This window comes from Mustela putorius, unplaced genomic scaffold (genome assembly GCF_011764305.1).
Source record: "Mustela putorius furo isolate JIRA1106 unplaced genomic scaffold, ASM1176430v1.1 tig00003896_pilon_pilon_pilon, whole genome shotgun sequence".
In the NCBI taxonomy this organism is placed as follows: Eukaryota; Metazoa; Chordata; class Mammalia; order Carnivora; family Mustelidae; genus Mustela; species Mustela putorius.
In genome coordinates, this window is record NW_025422045.1 from 734,616 (window position 1) to 754,364 (window position 19,749).

Here is a 19,749-nt window from a genome sequence, read left to right on the forward strand (position 1 = left end):
ACCCACTGAGGGATCGAGAGATCCCTCAATCTCCCGAGGCGCCCCTAGGCACAAAATTTTATCTATTAACATACATAATAAGATTTATATACAATGTGTCATCCAAGCAAATGGATATTTTCATGCAAGTATATTAGTAATGTTGCAAATGCGACTAGAAATACTGTATGGATACTCTTTAATTAAAGAAAGTACGTACAAGAATAACTATTATCTTAGGGGATTAGTTTGCCTCTTGAAACAGGGAAGACTGAAAATTGAATCCCAACTACTGTTTCCTTCTGTCCACAAAGTTACATGGTGGTGAAAAGATACGGAGTCATGGTTCTGCCACACTCCCTTTTTGCCAAGGAATTAAAATGTTGTTATTCTCTCAACATGTTGGTTCAGTAACCACCATGGACAAAATAAGTTTTTACAAGCTGACCACTGAATGTAATTTCAAATATCATGTTTATTAGAATTTGAGTACACATTCCAACAGACCTTATTAATTTGATAGCATATATATGTACACACTTTTATCAATTTCCTGTTGTTCTGTGGTCTACGCTTAATACTAAAACAATATTGATTTGTTACAAACAGATGCATATTGAAGCTGCCAAGATGTTGTCTTTCACCGAAGAGGAATTTATGAAGGCACTTGAATGGGGAAATTCATAAATTATCTACTTTATATAGACTTTGTATGTCTAACTGTATGACCCATATATATTTTATTTTAAGTTTTAATGCACTATTTTTACTCTAAGTAATGAAGACATTTGGTAATGAAATCAAAGTAATTCCAGTGAATTCCCTGTTCAGATTTAAGGGATACAAAATTGATATGTAAAATAATAGGAATTTAACTTTTGTTTCTTTCTTGTGACCCACTTGCCATTTAATATAAAGTACTTTATATTAAAGTACTGGAGATTCAGCTCTAGTTCATAAATGGTAAGTTTATGTTATAGAAATTCTGTTTTTAAGTTTTCATTGACAATAAAGCACTTTGAAATTCCTCACTCTTATTCTCTTTCCTTATAGTAGAAAGAAAAAGATACTTTGGCTGGCCAAATCCTGGAAGTAAAGTTCCTAAAATACCAGTGGAACTGTAGTCCGAATGGAGATGCAGAAAAAGTTCTGAGCAGCAGGAGTAGTATGAAGAAGTTAGTCTCCTGGGTTTGGCCTGTAACGTACTTATATATACATGGACTGTTGTGATGTGGTACATAACTCAGATCTTCAAATTATCAGTACAAGAACGAGTTTGACTAAGAGCAATTAATTTTGTAGCTAAAAAAATATGAAGTAGAGACACTTTAGAAAATCCAAGTAGATTTAAGATTCAGGATTAACTGTAAAACAAAAGTTACAATGACATCTAGTGGTGAAAACAATCTAGTTTTTACCTAATCTTGATGGTGTCATTTCTCTTCACAAATTTCACTCCTTTTCTGATATACTTTCCTGAACTCTTCACCAAGCATATCGATATCATCCTCTTTTTTAAATACTCCCTACAAGAAAAATATTTTGTGGGTTACTTCAAATGCTAGAGTAGTTCACCAAATGCTAACGAATATATAGACTACAAATTTATGAAGTTAAAGCTCTAAGATATTGTAATTTAATGCATTTATGAAAAAAATCACTGTTCTCTAAAATTATGATTTGATATATATATACTGAATATTCTTTGATTTCCTGACGTATCTATCAGCTCCAGTGTAGGAATTTGTAATAGGAATCTGGGCTCTTCTCCCTTACTACTGCAGGTCACGACTGCTAGGATTGGCTGAATGAGAGAGGTCAGGGTGAAGAGACTGAGCTTTGCCAGGCTCATGGATGAGACTGGCTTTTGCCTCCATTCTGTGGCTGATCAGCAAACCTTCAGTCTTGCAGGAAAGGCTCCAAGTTTGGAATTAGACCATTTAACCAAGCCCTTTGAAATTCTCCATGCTTTTATTTACTTTTCTTTTCCCTTATACTATACAGTAAAAGCCTCTTAAGTATTTGCTTCTATAATTTAAAGGACCTAAAGAATAATTTAGGTCATTTGGGGATATATCAGGTTTGTTAGGCTCTCCCCATCTCCACATTTACTTTTAAAAAATATCTAAATCCCAGACTCTCCAGAACTTATAAGGTGATGTATTAATTTAAAAAGAAGACTAAACTAATCCTATCAACCAATTAGACTGTAACAACCTCTGGACAAGCAATAATTACTCAATCCCCTTTCTCCCTCCTTAGCACTGCACTAAAAAATAAGCACTTGATTCTTTCAGATGAATAAATCGAATGACATTTCTAAATTTAAAAGATGGAAATTTTATTTACATGCATCCAGATGTTTATATGGCTTATGAAACTCAGTTGTTACTTCATTTATAGTCAGAATGTATCTCACTTATACATGAAAATCTTATCTTTTGGAAGTACTTTCAAAAACAGGTTCCCTAGTACTTATTTAAAACTTCCCATTAGATAGCAGATCTGTCTCAGACTTGTTTCAAGCATGTGTCTGTTAGCAGTGTTACCAATTACAAGACTTTCCTGTATGTCATCAGCTTTAGTGTACAAAGTATCACAACTGATTTCAAGTAGTTTAGTTTTAGACTTCTAGAATTGAAATTCAGAAAATCTAGCACCTGCTTCTAAGAATGTGCCAAGACCAACTCTCTCATTTTAGAGACAGATGTCAATGGCTGCTTAAGATCCTACTGCTGCTTTGTGAACAGCCAGAAGTAAGCAAAACCTAGACTCTCTGAAATCCTAGTTACCATGTAATTTTCCCCACTATTGGAGGTCAGGAAGATTATACCTTGAGTTAAATCTCACTTACTTTAGGGAGATAGCCTAGTAATTTTGTAGCATGTTCTTTGAGAAGTTTTAGTCTTTCTTCTTCTATAATTGCATTAATACATCCTTGTCTTCTTTGCTGCAACTGCCATTCTTCTAGTTCACGTTGCTGGAAATGTAAATAAAATTTTATTGTCACAGCATACATTAATCTTTTAAGAAGTCATTAAACCTATTCTCATAATGAATTAGACAAAATTGATGAACTATTTTTGATACTAACTTCAGAATATACCATATTCTGAAGATAGATATATCTTATATTTATTATATATACAATATATACAACATCTATCTTTTAAAGTTACAAAAACAGTAGTCATGACTGGGTTTTTAGGGAGGCAAGTATATATTTCTAGGACAATATACCTTCATTACCAAGGAAAACATTTTCAAAGAAGGGATCTCCTAATTTATTCAGATATTTATATAATGTTAACCATATGCCCAGTGCTGAAGGCAGTTTACTGTATAAAACAAAATAGGGAGGCACCTGGTTGGCTCAGTAGGTTAAACCTTTGCCTTCAGCTCAGGTCATGATTTCGGGGTCCTGGAATCGAGTCCTATATCAGGCTTTCTGCTCAGGAGGGAGCCTGCTTCCCTCACTCTTTCTGCCTGCCTCTCTGCCTACTTGTGATCTCTGTCAAATAAATTAAAAAAAAAAAAAAACAAAAAGTTTTAGGGCTTAAAAGAACTCTTATGGAGCCATACCCAAATAATCCTGTTGGAAAGGGTAGGGTGCTAAAGGCAGACCACTGAAGTGGTGAATTCCCACCTAAAGTAATGTTAATGTTAAGCGTGTCTTTGTAGTAACTATCGTTTCCTAGGCTCATTATTTTTTCAGACCAGTCCTTATCAAAGTCATGTAAACTAGAAAAGAATATGTCTGTTTTCCTACAATGGGAGACCAGCTTCTACATAACCTAATAACTCTTCATAGTTACCAATGAAGAAAAACGGGAATGCTAGGACACAGCCATTTCCAGTGCCACTTAAACATGTAATGGCTTCTCATGAAAGTATTTCATCTACTATAATACTATCTGCATTACAGAATCAGACATAGCATTGATAACAGCTAATTGAGAAAAGACATTCTCATCCATCTTGTTTTTGAATCAAAGAGTTGAGTGGCCCTTATTTATGTTACCTCTAAGATCAAATAGGGTAACAGAATCTGCCATGGAATTGTTACACCTGAGTTGTTTTTTGTTTGTTTGTTTTGAAGACTACATTTCTAAGGCTCCCTTACAGTCAGGTGTGGTCAAAATAGGACTTGGTTTCTGCCAACGGAATATAAGCAGATAGGTCATACAGACTTTTATGAGAAAGAATAAACTATCTACTAAGACACCATAAATTTGGTCTCTGTACCTGTAGCCAAACCTAATTCTAACTGATGTGTTCCTTATAAAAAGGAGATACAAGAAAGTTCTATAATGTTGTGAGAAAAACTCACTTGTTAAATTTTTGTCCAATGATGTATAGTCTCTAATTTGGGTATAATACAAGATTTCTCTTCTTAGGATGTGGTAAACACATTAAATATCCTAATAAATATTTTTATACTAAACTAGGATAAAGAGTTTAGAAAACTCTGAAACCAGGTTGTCCATTTAGGACAAATTCTGAATAGCTGGTAGTAGGAAACTGCTTCCTGGGGAGTTTCAGATTTTTGTCTGCCTAAACATATGATTTCTTAAAAAGCTAGACAGTATTATAGATACCTATTTAGGAATATCTTCAAAATCTAGAAATCAGTTAGAGCCTCATAGGATTATAATGGAAAGGATTATCATGTTCCATGATAATGAAAATCCACCCTTGCCTTGGGATGTGACCCAATTTTAGACACTTGAAGCACACAGCTTCATACTAGGAATATTTACATTAAAGAAAATTAAGACAAATTGTTTCCAACTTTGTCATTTAGACATCTGGAAATATGGCAACAGAACTATGGTGTGACGTTAAGTAAGAAGAGAGGCGAGCCAAAGTATCTTAACACTTCATGGAGCAGGCAAAAGACAGAGCTGATCTCTCTTGGTTTTCTGTGATACACCATCCAGATTCTCTTGCCTTTCTAACCATCTCTTGGTCATGTCATTGTTTTCTTCCTCCTCCTCCTACCATCAAGTAAGAATGTTCACCAAGACTTGACTGGCCCTCTTACTGTTTGGAGGAATCATCTTAGCTTGAACCTCTGTGCTGCTTAATGTGAGATATGTATTTGTAGGAAAATTTGACCTAAGCTTTGTTCTTCTGGGTCAACTGCCTTAAGAATATTTTCAATTTGCATTTTCATTTCAAACACACCATGATTTAAACTGAAGTATTATATCTTTTTTGTTCTACCTCATAACACAACAGCATTTGGTAGTCTTTGAGTTTCTAATATTTAAAACCTTGGGAGTTATTTTGACTCCCTCTTCCACTCTACCCTGCATGGTCCAAAAAAGCTATACCAGTCTCATCTTACTTTAAAAATATTTAAACTCTTCCCTTTCTTGCTTCCATTGCTTTGTGAACCTATTCCAGGTCCTCATCACCTCTTTCTTGAATTACTACCTTCTCCTCTTGCTAAAGATCATCAGTTTCCTATTGTATCTTATCTAGACTCCTCTGCCTATCATTCAAGTTTCTGGTTGTGGTATTTCCATATGTTGCCAACTTAGAATAGCCTTCTGCCTTTATTCATCTTTTATGTATTTCCAGGTAAACCCACATAGTTCTGCCAGAAATGTCCAGTTGACCCATGAATAACACAGGTTTGAACTGCACAGGTTCCCTTACCAGTAATTTTTTTTTCGATAAATACAATATAGTACTGTGAATGTATTTTCTCTTATTATTTTCTTGATAACATTTTCTTTTCTCTGGCTTACTTTGAGAATGTAGGATGTAATACATATATAAAATATGTGCTAATTGAATCTTTATGTTATCAGTAAGGCTTCTGTTCCTCAGTAGGTTATTAAGTTTTGGGGGAGTCAGAAGTTAATTGTGGATATTTGACTGGGTGAGGGGGATGGTTCAGCACCCCTCACCCATGTGCTGTTCATGGGTCAACCATATTGCACAATTAGTAAATTACAACTACCAAATTCTATAAATGTTTACATAGTACATTTAGGAAATGTACTCTTAGTATAATTTTATATATAATCAAGTCTTTTACAAATTTGTACCCTATTTTTTGCACTACCCTAGAAGCTACCAGAATTAATTTTTATTTTGTTTCCTTCACCAACACTCAGCAGCATGCCTAACAGGTCAGTATCTGTTATTACAAGAATATCTCAAGATTTCTTCCTGTCCACCCATACAGGAAGAGATCCTCATTACCATAAGTAACTTTATTAATCCCTTCTCTGCTACTTACTTGCTGTGAAACCTTGAGCAATATATATGTCATCTCTCTATGCCTTAGTTTCCACATCTTTAAAATGGGGGTAGAATAATACCTAACTCACAGGGTTGAAAATTTAAAGTTATCACTTTGCTTATAATGAGCTTAGAATAGTGAATGATGTATGTAAACAATAAATTTCCATTGTTAACTGCTACCACTTCCATTAATCAAATATTTACCATATGCCTAATCTGTATTCTTCATATTTAGAGCTATTTGTACTTACAGAGTACTTATATATTATTTGGTTCTTATAGCTCAACACTCTAGTGAAGCAGATTATTTAAGTATTATTTCAGGTTTATGAATGAAACATATGTGTCCAAAGGCACAAATCTAGTTCCCTCTCCAACTCTGAAATCTACATTGCCAGCTAAGAAATCTCCCCCTGGGGCCTAAGAATTAATGTGGACAAAATGGAATTATATATCCCCTTGAAATCCATTTTTCTTTGTTTTCTTCAGGACCTCACCCATTCACTGAAGATGGTAGCAGTAGTATTATTTAGTAGTAGTAGCAGCAGCCATAATCCTGCTCTTACCTCTCCAGACCTAACTAGTCACCAAGCCCCATCAAAGCTATCTCCCTCATATCTCCCCCTTTCTCCATTTGCATGGGTTTTCCCCACCTCTCACTGACTTACCATAGTAATGTCCTAACTGGTCTCTTTGTCTCCAGTCTTACTCCCCTCACTCTACCCCAATATCCCTACTCAAGTCATCTTTCCAAGTGCAGAACTTAACCATGTAGCCTACTTAATTCTTCAGTGGGTCCACCTGGATAAAGAACACTTTCCTTAAAATAGCATCCAGGGCATTCATGATCTGTGTCCCCTCTACCATACCAAGATGCCCATACCTATATAATTATTATCACATGTACATGGCCTATCTTTATAATGATTGCTTTTATATATTTTTATACAAGACCATAAACTCATAGATATCATGGACTTAGTTGTATTTATGTTCTCAACACCAGCCAACCAGTGTCTAGCACAATGGAAAGCATCAATAAATATATTCTAGATGCATTAAGGAATGATTGGTCAGAAAATGTCTATACCATATGTTAGTAAACAGAGAACCTAACAGCAAGGGTCTCAGTTAAATGCTTAGTGGAGGAACAGATGAGCTGATTGTTGGTTCAGTGATAATTAAAAAAACAGAACACTTTCTTACTTTGTCTGCAAGGAACTGGTTGCGACGCTCTTCAATGAGTTTTTCCACAGCCCTCCTGTGTTCTAGTTGCTTCATTCTTTGTTTCTGAGCATTCATCAGTTCTATCCGATCATCCTCAGCAAGCTTAGCTAGCATAGCCTTTCTGAAGGTCTCCTCTTCCTCTTTCGCAGCCTGGAGTACTAATTCCTTCAGGGCCATTTGTTCTATAAAATCTTGCTTCAACTCCCTTTGCTTTCTCAATTTCTCTTCTGCTTCCTCCTAAACAACAATCCATATAAATATTAATTCAGTAACTGTTTCTTTACAGCAGATTTACAAAGAAAGGGTGGATAGAGTTTGGTTGCGTGCAGTGTTAAAATAAGAAATAAAACTGAAAAACTAATTTTTTCAAGATAACACTTTTCCCCATCCTTTTAAGACTCACTGGATAAAGGACATGTTACCTATGGATTGCCTTCTTTTCTTTTTAAATTTTAATTTATATATATTTTGGAAGGAACTGATATAAAAACTTTTTTGCACACCTGAGGTTATTAAATCTGTGAAATATTATTTACCCACTATGAATCATTCTAGAATCTTGCCTGAAACTGTGGTTCAAATCACTGGTAAATATTTTTCAGAATAGCAATCTAGAAATGACAATCACAAGTTTTTTGGGAAAATTCAAAATTACTTGGCACAGTTAAAGTTTTTTCCTACAAGCTTTAATTTTCCTAACATTTTATTAATAAAAAATTTTAAACATAACTGAAAAATGTTTACAGTGACCATCCATCTAACATCTAGATTCTATTTTTGCTTTATTGTTATCCAATTAGGACTGATATAAATTTTAATTCCTTCTCCACTGTAACCAGCCTTGCCTAATTCTAACACAATTTCCAGGAGGTAAGCCATATCCTCAAGGCATTCAAAATACTGCCTTAACAACAGCTGTGTGAGCAGGGTTTTACATGTAACACAAACTATAAGGGATTTACTACAGGCCAGCAGATGGCATAGAGGGCCAGGGAACCAGCTGCCATCTTGGTTACCATCTATTTTTTGTAGAGTTAACCATCATGGCTCAAATTCCATGATGGTAACTACCAAAACTATTCCCAACGACCCAGTCTTCTATGTATGATTTGCAACCTCACTTCGCCTACTTCTGTCTTCACACCTTTAAGTGCAAGGATAACCGGAGATTACGTAGGTCGTATGAAGAATTATGGCTAAAAGAAGAGAAATGTGTTTTCAATTTTATAGTCTTTATAATAAAGTAAGACAAAAAGGGTAGGAGTGGGTTTTAAGTGAATCAGTCTGGAATATCAGTGATGGTAACTCTGTTCATTATCTTGAATATTCAACCTCTTTGTCCTCACTTACCTCTATCTAATCTGTTCAGATCTCACCTCCAGAAAGTCTTTTCTAATCACTCTAATTCCTTTTAGGAATTAGAATTCTCTTTTGGGCCTTTGATACCATTCAATTTTCCCAACATTTAATTTTATTTGATATGCCTGTGCCCTATCTCCTCACTAACTATAAATTCTAGAGGGCATTTTTAAAAAAATTTTATGTATCATATCTGTTATTTTAGTTTATGATACTGGGCACGGTGTTATGATATTATAGTTTGTGTTCATCTGCCATGTATGATATAGAAGTCAGAAGGCTCAGTGAAGGCAGATACTGTCTCAGCTTTGAATTCCTCCAGAGCTTATCATAATACCTAATACACCGAAAACACACATTGAATCAAATGAATTGATGACATCTCCTGGGACCCATCTCCCATACAAATTTTAGTAATGGTAAAGACATCTGGGTAAAAATCAGGGAAGTGTTAGCAAAACAAAACAAAACACAATTCTGCTTTTTTCTACTAGAAAAGTGTTCCTGTACTCTTAGATCTGTTTGGATCAGGATTTTATACATATAAGTAATATGGACTGCATAATTTTACAACCCATAATGTGGTTTAAGAAATAGCTATTTACTGAAGGTTTGAAATAATTTGCTGTAAAACTACTCTGAGTCTGGAAACTTTTAGAGGTATCTTGGTCTGGGTTCTCCTATGAAAGCAGAGCCTTACACAAATATTTGTGTATACATATTTTATGAGAGAAGATCTCAGGAAGCATCAGTGAGAGAAAAGCAGAGAGAAATAGAGAAGGAAGAAAAGCCAACACATGGGTACATCAGTTAACTGGTTACTATGCGGGCAACTGTGGCTTAATCCTGCCAAGACCTTGTGAGGAATGCATGGAGCACCTTTCAGGTGTGTCCACAAGGCTGACAGGAAGAAGCATTCATCCCTTAATTTCTATCCCCTCTTGGCTGAGGAATTACCCCAAGGGTGTTAACTCCCAGCCCCCACCAACTCCACCACACTTTAGTTCCTTAACTTTTTTGGGTAACTTGATACTAGATATATATAAATCGATTACATTGTTTTTAAAAAGAAATGTACATATTTTACATTTCTTCTATGCAGTTAGTCATTAAGAATATATATGCAATTGGTTTTTATATCAATACGTGGTTTTTGGTTTCCTCCTCACTGATGAAACAGTATCTAAAATGATCTGTTTTAATATAGCTGAAAAATATTAAAAATAATACTAAAAGCTAACAATTTATTGTATATTGGCTACTCATATTTGTTTAATGAAATGTTTGTTCAGATTTCTTGTTCATTAATAAACACTGGGTTCTTTGTATTCTATTATTGAGTTATAAACATTCTATGTTCTCAAGAAAAGGTTTTGTAAGATACATGTAGGGAATACTGTTTCCCAGACTGTGGCTTACATTTACATTTTCCTAAGTGTTAGGAAGTTACTAGTTTTGATGAAACCCAATTCAACTTTTTCCTTTATGGAAAAGACCCTTTATGGGTCTTGCCTTTTTAAACTACTAAAATATCTTCACTCTTCTAAAGGTTATAAGGTCTTTCTGCAGTGTTTTCTTCTAGAGATTTTGTAGTTTCAGTTTTTTTGTTTGTCTCATTCATTTCAGTTAATTTTTGTATATAATAAGACAGAAAATAATAAACTGGAGGGCAGGGAAAATAGGCAGAGGTTGGTAAAAGGGTACAGAGTTCAGCTATAAGATGAATAAGTTCTGAGGAGCTAATGTAAAACATAGTGACTATAGTTAAAATAACACTGTATTGTATAACAAAATTTGCCAAGAGTAGAATTTAAATGCTCTCAACACAAAGATAAACATGTGAGATGATAGATATTAATTAAGTAGATGGAGAGAATCATTTCCCAATGTAAACTTTTATCAAATCACCATATACTGTATACTTTAAATATCTTACAAGTGTATATGTTAGTTATACCTCATGAAAGCCGATATTAAAAGTCAGTAACTTGAAAAACCAAAAGAGTGACCATAAAATAGAAACACATTACCAATATCAGAAATGAAACATGGAATACCACTAGAGACCCTGCAGACATCCAAAGGATAATAAGGGAATTGTATGAACAATTCTACACACACAAGTTTGACAACTTAGAGAAAATGGATAACTTCCTTAAACACAAGTCATTAATACTAACCAAATATGAAATAAGATCATTTGAATTGCCCTATAACTATTAAGGACATTGAATTAATAATTTAAAACTCCGGGGCCAGATAGTTTCATTGGAAAATACTACCAAATGTTTAATGAAGAATTAAAACCAATTTTATACAATCTTCCAGAAGATAGGAGAGGAGGGAAAACTTCCCTTTTTATTTTATGAATATCGTATTATCCTGACACCAGTATAAAAACAGAAAACTTAAAACCAATATTCCTCATAAATATGAGTGAAAAAAATCCTTAGCATAATATCAGAAAATAGAATCCAGCCATACATTAAAAATTATATACCAGTGGGATTTATTCCAGTGAATGAAGACTGTTTCAGTATTCAAAAAAAAAAAAACAATGTAATCCACCAGGATAAAGAAGAAAAAGCACATGATCTTATCTATAAGTGTAGAAAAAGCATTTGACAAAACCTTCATGATAAAAACCTTGAGAAAAATAGGGATAGAAGAGAACTTTAAGTTAACTTAAGTTTAACTTTAAGTTAATAAAGAACATCTGTCTACAAAACAAAGTACAGTTAACAGCATGCTTTCCCCTTAAATAGGCAACAAAGAGAGTTGACGTCTATTTCGTCACTCTTATTCAACATAGTGATAGACAAAGCTAGAAGTTTCAGTTAGTACAATAAAGCAAGAAAAGTAAATTAAAAAGATAAAGATAAGAAAAAAGAAGACTCCCTACTCGCAGAAAACATGACTGGTTATGTAGGGGAAAAAAAAACTCCTACAAGTTACTAAGTGAATACGGGAAGGTTATGAGATACAAGATCAATATAAAGTTAATTCACTAATAATGAGTCCATGGATACTGGAATTAAAACAAATTCCATTTATAATTGCTCAAAAAAATGAAATATTTAAATATAAATCTATAAAGCACATACAGGATTTATATACTAAAAACTATAAAACACTGAGGAAACTATTCAAAGATAATATAAATGGGAATCGTATTATGTTCATGGACTGGTAGACTCAACATTGTGAACATGTCAATTCTCCCCAAATGGATACTCAGATTTAATGCAATTCCTATCAAAATCCCAGAAGGCTATTTTTGTAGATAGAGATAAGATTATTCTAAAATATATATGGAAAGGCTAAAGTAAATTTGAAGACTATAGCTACAGTAATCAATTCTGTGTGGTATGGATGGAGGGATAGATACATAGATCAATAGAGCAAAACAGAGGTCCAGGAACAGACCCATACAAATATACTTAACTGTTTCAATAAAGTTCTAAAAGCAATTTGATGTAAGATAGAAAATCTTTTCAACAATTGGTAGGGGCAACGGAACATCTAAAAGCAAAAACCATGACCCAAGTTTCATACCCTATAAGAAATACTAACTGAAAGCAGATCACAGATACAAATGTAAGAGTAAAAACTTTTAGAAAAAAAAATTCGTCAGGATTTAGACAAAAACTTCCTAGAATTGATGTCAAATTATGATCTATAAAAATTGAAATTGGTGAACTGGACCTCATAGAAACCAAAAAAATTTGCTTGGAGAAAGACCCTGTAAGAAGATGAAAAGGCGAGCTACAGATAAGAGAAAATTTGTAAACCTACAAACCTGACAAAGGACTAGTAACTAGAATAACATAAACAACTCTCAAAACTCTACAATAAACTAACAACTCAGTTAGAAAACTGGCACATCATCCTGACATGAGGTCAGAATACGATATTATTCAACACTGTTTCCTGTGGTTTTCTGACTATTCTATACACTAATAAGAAGGAATATTGAAATCTTCAACTATAATTATAGATTTGTCTCTTTCTCCTTTCAGTTTTATTTCATCCATTTTGAAGCTTTATTTAGGCTCAGCCACCTTTAGGGCTGTTCCAGCCTCTAGATGAATTTATCCTATTGGCATCATGATTTCCACCCTAACTTGCTTTTGATTAGTGATTAGTAAATCTCTCCCCATCCTTCTGTTTTTAAACTATATGTCTTCATACTTAAATTGTGTTTCTCACAGGGGAGACAGTTGAATCACACCTTTTACGCTGTTAACTGCTGCCTAGGACTAGCTTTTTTATCCAGCCTGAAAATTCTTCTAATTTTAGTGGTGGTTTGTTTTGTTTTAAAAGCTTTTATTTACTTATCTCACAGAGAGAAGGAGACAGAGTGAGAGAGAAAGCATAAGCAGGGGAAGGAGCAGAAGGAGAGGGAGAAGCAGGGAGCAGAGAGCCTGATACAGAGCTCGGTCCCAGGGCTTGGAGATCATGACCTGAGCTGAAGGCAGACGCTTAACCAACTGAGCCACCCAGGTGCCCCTAATTTTAGTGTTTATACTATTTACACATACTATAATTACCAATATAGTTGGATTTAGATCTACCATTTTTCTACTGCTTCATCTCAAAGTGATATGCTCTATGTTAATCATTCTTTCCATTTCCAAAACTTACTCTTAGTTTCATCCTATATATTTCAGCTTGCTCTTCCTCGTATAATTCTTGTCGCACTTGTTCCAAATCTTCACGTTGCCGCAGCATTTCTTCCAATTTCTGAGTCAACTATTAAATTTTAAAGAAACACACAAACGTTAATAGGAAACAAATTCTAAAACAAGTATTTCAGAATTTCTCTAGTGTTAAAGAAGTGGCTATTTTATTACCATGTTCTGAAGCTGTAGTCTTTTCTCTTCATTTTCTTGAACTTTTGCCATCCGATCTTCTTCTCTTTGTTGCTGCATGTTGGCGAATTCTATAATTTTTCTGTTTTCTTCTTCCATCTCCTCACGTTTCTTCTTTCTCCAGAGAGCCTGCTCTTTCTGAAACTCTTCTATATACTTTCGAGTTACATTCATTTTTTCTAACTTTTTCTGTCTTTCCCTAAAAAGCAATAATGAGTAGTTTTATAGTAATAGAAATAATATTGAAAAATGTGTCATTTCCTTCAGTTGATAATAACATGGGCAAAAACAGCTTTTCTATTTACTTACCTATTTATTTATTTGAGAGAGAGAGAGAGAGAGCGCGCCGCGCACGTGCGCACAGATGAACAGAGCGAGGGACAGAGGGAGGAGAATCTCAAGCAGACCCCCCACTGAGCCTGGAGCTTGACATGGGGTCAGTCTCACAACCCTGAGATCATGACCTGAACCGAAATCAAGAGTCAGATGCTTAAATGACAGAGCCAACTAGGCACCCCACAGCTTTTCTACTTACAGTTTATTCATTCATTAATACCACAAACATTTTGAGTATCCACTGTGTACCACTAAATATAATGACAGGTATGAATCTTCTGAGTGAAATACTACTTATACCTCTCCTCTAAACTATTTATGCATCTCACTTCAGAAAGGCCAACAACCTGCACTTCCACTGTCTAGCCAAGAAATGATCAGAATACAAGTCCTCTGACACGATATGTGCATATTTAAGAAAAACAAAGGTTTCATCATTTTGTTACTTAATAAACATTTGTTATCAGGTAACTGTCATGCTTACAAAGATAAACAAGAGTTCTAGTTTATATGATTATAACATTTACTGAGGACTTACTACGTACTAGGCACTGTTCAGTTGCTTTATGTCTTCAAAACGGGCTTAAGATCAATCGAATCTCAATGTTTAGACATGGAAAAAAGCTGGGATAAACTTACAATTGATCTTCTTCATAAATTTTCCTAACAATTTCATCAATCATGAGTTTCTCTTTTAGTAACTGCTCATATGCTTCCTGTTTTTTCTTCTCTTGTTCTTCAAGTTGTTTCTCTAAGTCAAGATAATACTGTGCTTTTACTTGATTCCGTTTGTCTTCCGCAGCATTCTCTTCCTTTACTGCTCTCTCGTGTTCCTCCATCATGGTTTTGGCTATTTCAGCATCACGTTTCTGTTATTAAAACAAGATTCATCTTTCCATTTTCAAATGGGAGCACAGTATGATAGAATATTTCAAAACAGATGTAATGGATTATTATAAAGCCTACTGCATAAAACATTTTCATCTAAGGGAAGTTACTGTCACCTGAAGGGTTTGAATGATGAGTCAAACCTTAAAGAGGCTTTCCCATTCCTTCAAGTAGGTCTCAAGGAAATACAGGAAAAGGATAACTAGTAACTCCACATTTGACAAACAGCAAATAAAATTAGAAGTACCTAATCAATACTATGTTTAAAAAGCAGCAGTCCCCTTTTTCTTTTATTTAAAAGCATATAGGCAATTCTTAACGTCATTGTGTATCAGGTGCATTTACAACAAGGTTGGTACTCTTTTTCATAGAGGTCTGCTATTAAACAGCTCTGAGCAACTCTTATTTTCCCAACCTAAACTTTCCTTCTTGCCTCTGGCCCTTGAAGTCCATCATCTCTCGTTTATTAAATGCCCTTTATAATCACTTTAACTTAGAAGAGCCTTGTATATTACTGTGTCTGTTTTCTGTGGCTTTTAATTCACTCACTCAAGACAATTCCCTCTGAGTTGGAGACAATCTTGCTTCTTAACTAGGTTAAACCTCTTATTGATTTTGAGCATTTTGAAATCAGTAACCAAATAAATTGTAAATTAAATATATTGAGGCAATTTTTGTTACCTTTTACCATTATGATCACAATCCAAACACTAGAATGGTTAATAGCATCAAACAGACAAGAAGAAGCAGATTAAACTATGAATGCTGAATGCTATTCCTGATCCAACTGATGCCTTCACACCAAATACACTATTAATAGGACTTGACCAAAACTCTTTCTCTGCTTCTATTTTCTTACCACATGCTGTACTAGGTTCTTTAAAAAAAAATGTGAAATGATAAAAACATTTATGTACACATTGCCGTAGGTGCCATACACATAGTCAAGTTCTAGGACTATTTGAGTTTAATCTTTATGAACCAATTTTATTTAGAAAATGGAGAAAATTCTTTAAGGAGTCAGATTAAAATGTACAGTTGCTTTGATAAACCTCAAGTATTGGGGTAAAACTGCAAACTACTAGCCAAAGAGTACATTGTTTATGTTCTACTTTATTTCTTCAAGCTTAGAAAAGAACTATGTGGCTTAGGAAATGAAGTCTCCTCATGCTCTCCTACAACCTGTCTCACCAAAAGCGATGCCAGTCGAGAGCCTGCCGTGCAAAGCTCCCGACTTCTCCCGCACGAACACACACGCACACACAGATCACTGGGGCCAGCATCTCATCGTAGTAGATGACTTTATCACATGGCGCTGGTTAAGTATTTTGATATTATTCCTCTAATTGTATGTGTATGTGAACATATATGTGTGTTGAGATCCACACATGGCTGATGTACACATACAGGTTTAAATAAATGGTCTGTGGTATGTATTATTGTCCAACTCGATTTTTCTGCAGCTTTTTTTTTTAGCCTAAAATATATTCAGACCAACTTTAAAAGCCAGAACATTTACCCTACCTCTTCTCTTTAATAGTTGTATAATATCTTTGAAAGGGATCTAGGAGAGAAGGAACTCTACCACCAAAATGCTCTAAATAATAGAGAAACAAGCAGAAGGAACTTACAAAACCATGTAATCAACAGTCAGACCTCTTCATCTACCATCTAGCCATCAAATGATGGTGTGCACCCTGCTTGGAAGTATTAACTCAGTAAACCCTATTCTATATTTACTGTATAACACCACTGGTAAGCGTGTCTGAAACTCCTTTGCCCAAGAATAAATCTTGCCCTAACTTGGCAGTATGTCAGGAGTTAGAAGGAGGATAAAAATAGAAAAAGAAGAGGGAGATATTTAAAAAACAGGCATGTTTCCTGCCTAAAATTATGAAACACTTCAATTTTTAAAACATTTAACACATAAAAAATTTAATAACATTCTAAAATATATTGATCACACTAACAATTTGTACTATATTGATTTGTCAAAGAATAATCAGTGAGACCATAGGAATGCTCAGACTGAGTATAACCATTCTAAACAGTAACCTCATTCTTTGGGTCTCTGAAAGGTTCTAATATTAAATTAAACAAGGCTCACTATTAAATAATCTAGGAGTTCCTTAAGTATCTGAAAAGTATAAAAGTATTTAAGAAAACTAGCAGTGTAAATTCCTTATCATATATAACAATTTTCACAAAATTGGTCTATTTGTGGTTTCCTAAATGAAGCTAAAAATACAGAAAACATAATGACCAGAAACATGATTACCATTTGCTCGTATTTAATGGCATCCTTCTCTGCAATCTGGGCTGCCCTTTCTTTATTCATGTAAGCGGCTTTTAATTTTTTCTCCAATTCTCTGAGCTCAATACTGTTAAAAAAAAAAAGAAAGAAAGAAATATAAAATTGAGGACCATATTTCTTCCTATTTTAGAAGTCTCGATCTGAAGTTTAAAAGAACTTTTTTCCTAAATGTCAAAGATATTATTAAATACCTTGAAAACAATATCCTTTCCTCCCTTCACCCAAAGAAAACTCAGAATGCATATGAAGTGACGTATTATAATTAATTTTCTAGACAAAACAACCCTTTTATTTCCAATAATCATCACTAAAAATCCTTTTGCCAGAGTCACTTAGAGAAGATGGTTTATCGATATTGGTTAAAACTTCTGTCCAGCCACTAATGCTATTGAGCTAAAAGAACTATAGTGGAGTGCTTTACAGCAAATGACTTAAATTTTATACCTCGGTTTTGTTACCCGTAGAAGGGTTAGCTATGGGAATTAGTTAATGTGTATAAAAAGCTTAGAAAAGTACCTGTTACAGAGTAAACATTCTATGAATTGAATATAGAATATAAACATTCTATGAATATTTTTTGATAATGATGATGAAGAGGAATGACCATGGGCAAGTTTGCTTCAATTCTCTGTTTGCTTATCTGTTAAAAATGAGGATTGCCCTCAGATAATCTCTAAACTGCTTTTGAATGAATTCTTTCCCTAGCTTTAGTGGAAAACAATCTGCCATATATAACTTCTCAATGTGCCAGAATTCTGAACATGAGAATTCTGAGTTGGAAGGGTCCTTAGATGGTTACTTGGATGCACAAATTAATTCTTTTTTTAAAAAAAATGTATTATTTATTTTAGAAAGAGAGAGTTGTGGGGAGGCAGAGGGACAGAGAGTCTGAAGCAGACTCTGCACTGAGCTTGGAGCCCAGTGCAGGGCTTGCTCTCACAACCCTGAGATCATGGCCTGAGCTGAGCCACCCAGATGCCCCAAACACATCTTAATTCTTTCTAGAACAAAGGCACTCACCTAATTATAAACAACTTATAAGTACCCTATACCTCCAAAGAGACAGTCTTCATGGGTAAGCTATTCTTGGTGTTGTGATGTGTCCTTCTTGCCCTTACTGTTGTAGGTATAAATGTATATGACACAAGATCGCTTTCTTTCATAAAAAATAATAATTTAAATGAGGATTAAGTTTCTAGGTTAATCTACATATTTTACTCTAATAGACTGCAATATATTTATAAGGGGTTTTGTTGGAATTAGGTATTAGTATCTGTAAACCAACATATGAACCCAATCACAAATTTATAAAATTACCTCTCTGAGGCAAAGTCCATCAAATTCCAAAAACTAACATGCAAATAAGTGACTTTTGTTTGAAGGACACGTACACACATTTCTATTGGATATTTACCTAGAAGTGAAACATCTGAATTTCAGGGTAGGCTGTGTTCCAATGCAGTAGAAAATGCCAGCTTTCTAATGCTTTGCACAGCTTCATACTCCTAGTGCTTACACTGCTACACATCCTAGTAACACTCTTTAGTCTTGTCATTCTTTTTCGCTTTAACCACTCTTGTGGGTGTGTAATATATCATTAGGGTTTTAATTTGTTTTCCTAAAACTGAGACCTTCCCATAAGTTTGAGTCATTCCTACATCTTCTGTGAAGTTATTGTTCAATATTTTTTTGCCTGTTTTTAGACTACATTGTCTACTTCTTACTGCTGCATAAAAGTTATTTATAAATTCTTGATATAAGTCTTTCGTTGCTTCTATGCACTGCAAATGTATCATTCCAGTCTGTACTTACTCTCAGTTTCTTTAGATGAAGAGAAGTATTCTAATACACCAATCTTTTTCTTCATTGTCCATGACTTCTGTGTCATGTTTTAAGAAATGTTGCCTACTGCACAGACATAAAGGCATTTTCTTATATTAGTCTCTCAAAACTTTGTTTCACTATTGACTTTTAGACTACAATCATTCAAGAATTGATTTTTGTATGTAGTGTGAGGTGAAAATCAAGTTCATTTTTGTACATATAGCTATTGAATTGATCCAGTACCATTTTATAAAACTCTCCATTTCTGATTGCTCTGCAGTACCAGAACAGTGACAGTTCTCTGCAATGTCATAAAGTTCAAGTGTACATCTATGCATGGATCCGTTGTTGAATATATCCCATCCTTCCTCAGCTGGGGTTCCCTAAAAGAAATTAGCCCCATGGAAGACTGAGTAACTGTATATTAATTTTCTCATAGACCGTATATAGTTGGCATTGTTTTAGATTGATAGGAGGTTAGTTAATTCACTACAGATAAAGGATGCCTTAGGCCATTAGGGTTTAAATTTTCTGGGTGAGAAGATGGGCTCCATTCCATTCCATTGATCCATTTGTTTATTCTGTGCTAAAACCACAGAATATTATCATGATTATTGGAGCTTTATAATTTTTCACACCCTAGAGAATAAATCTCCAATTTTGGTCTTCTTAAAGATCATCTTAGTTATTCTT

At 34.4% G+C, this 19,749-nt stretch overlaps 2 protein-coding genes across 6 annotated transcripts in view; one reads left to right on the forward strand and one right to left on the reverse strand.

Moving 5' to 3' along the window:
• The window catches only part of TEX9 (testis expressed 9), a 66,353-nt gene extending 63,360 nt beyond the window's left edge, over positions 1 to 2,993 (forward strand). For 2 of the 3 annotated variants that reach the window (XM_004779201.3, XM_013049290.2), the window contains one exon: positions 589 to 2,993. In XM_004779201.3, coding sequence (XP_004779258.1) covers positions 589 to 666 — 78 coding nt within the window. In that variant the 3' untranslated portion in view covers positions 667 to 2,993. The remainder of the gene's footprint in view (positions 1 to 588) is intronic. The other variant, XM_013049289.2, reaches the window with a different exon arrangement.
• The window catches only part of MNS1 (meiosis specific nuclear structural 1), a 39,421-nt gene continuing 20,108 nt past the window's right edge, over positions 437 to 19,749 (reverse strand). For 2 of the 3 annotated variants that reach the window (XM_004779204.3, XM_013049286.2), the window contains 7 exons: positions 17,197 to 17,299; positions 14,670 to 14,899; positions 13,677 to 13,893; positions 13,468 to 13,575; positions 7,444 to 7,701; positions 2,834 to 2,959; positions 437 to 1,505 (listed from right to left, as the gene is read on the reverse strand). In XM_004779204.3, coding sequence (XP_004779261.1) covers positions 1,413 to 1,505; positions 2,834 to 2,959; positions 7,444 to 7,701; positions 13,468 to 13,575; positions 13,677 to 13,893; positions 14,670 to 14,899; positions 17,197 to 17,299 — 1,135 coding nt within the window. In that variant the 3' untranslated portion in view covers positions 437 to 1,412. The remainder of the gene's footprint in view (positions 1,506 to 2,833; positions 2,960 to 7,443; positions 7,702 to 13,467; positions 13,576 to 13,676; positions 13,894 to 14,669; positions 14,900 to 17,196; positions 17,300 to 19,749) is intronic. The other variant, XM_004779205.3, reaches the window with a different exon arrangement.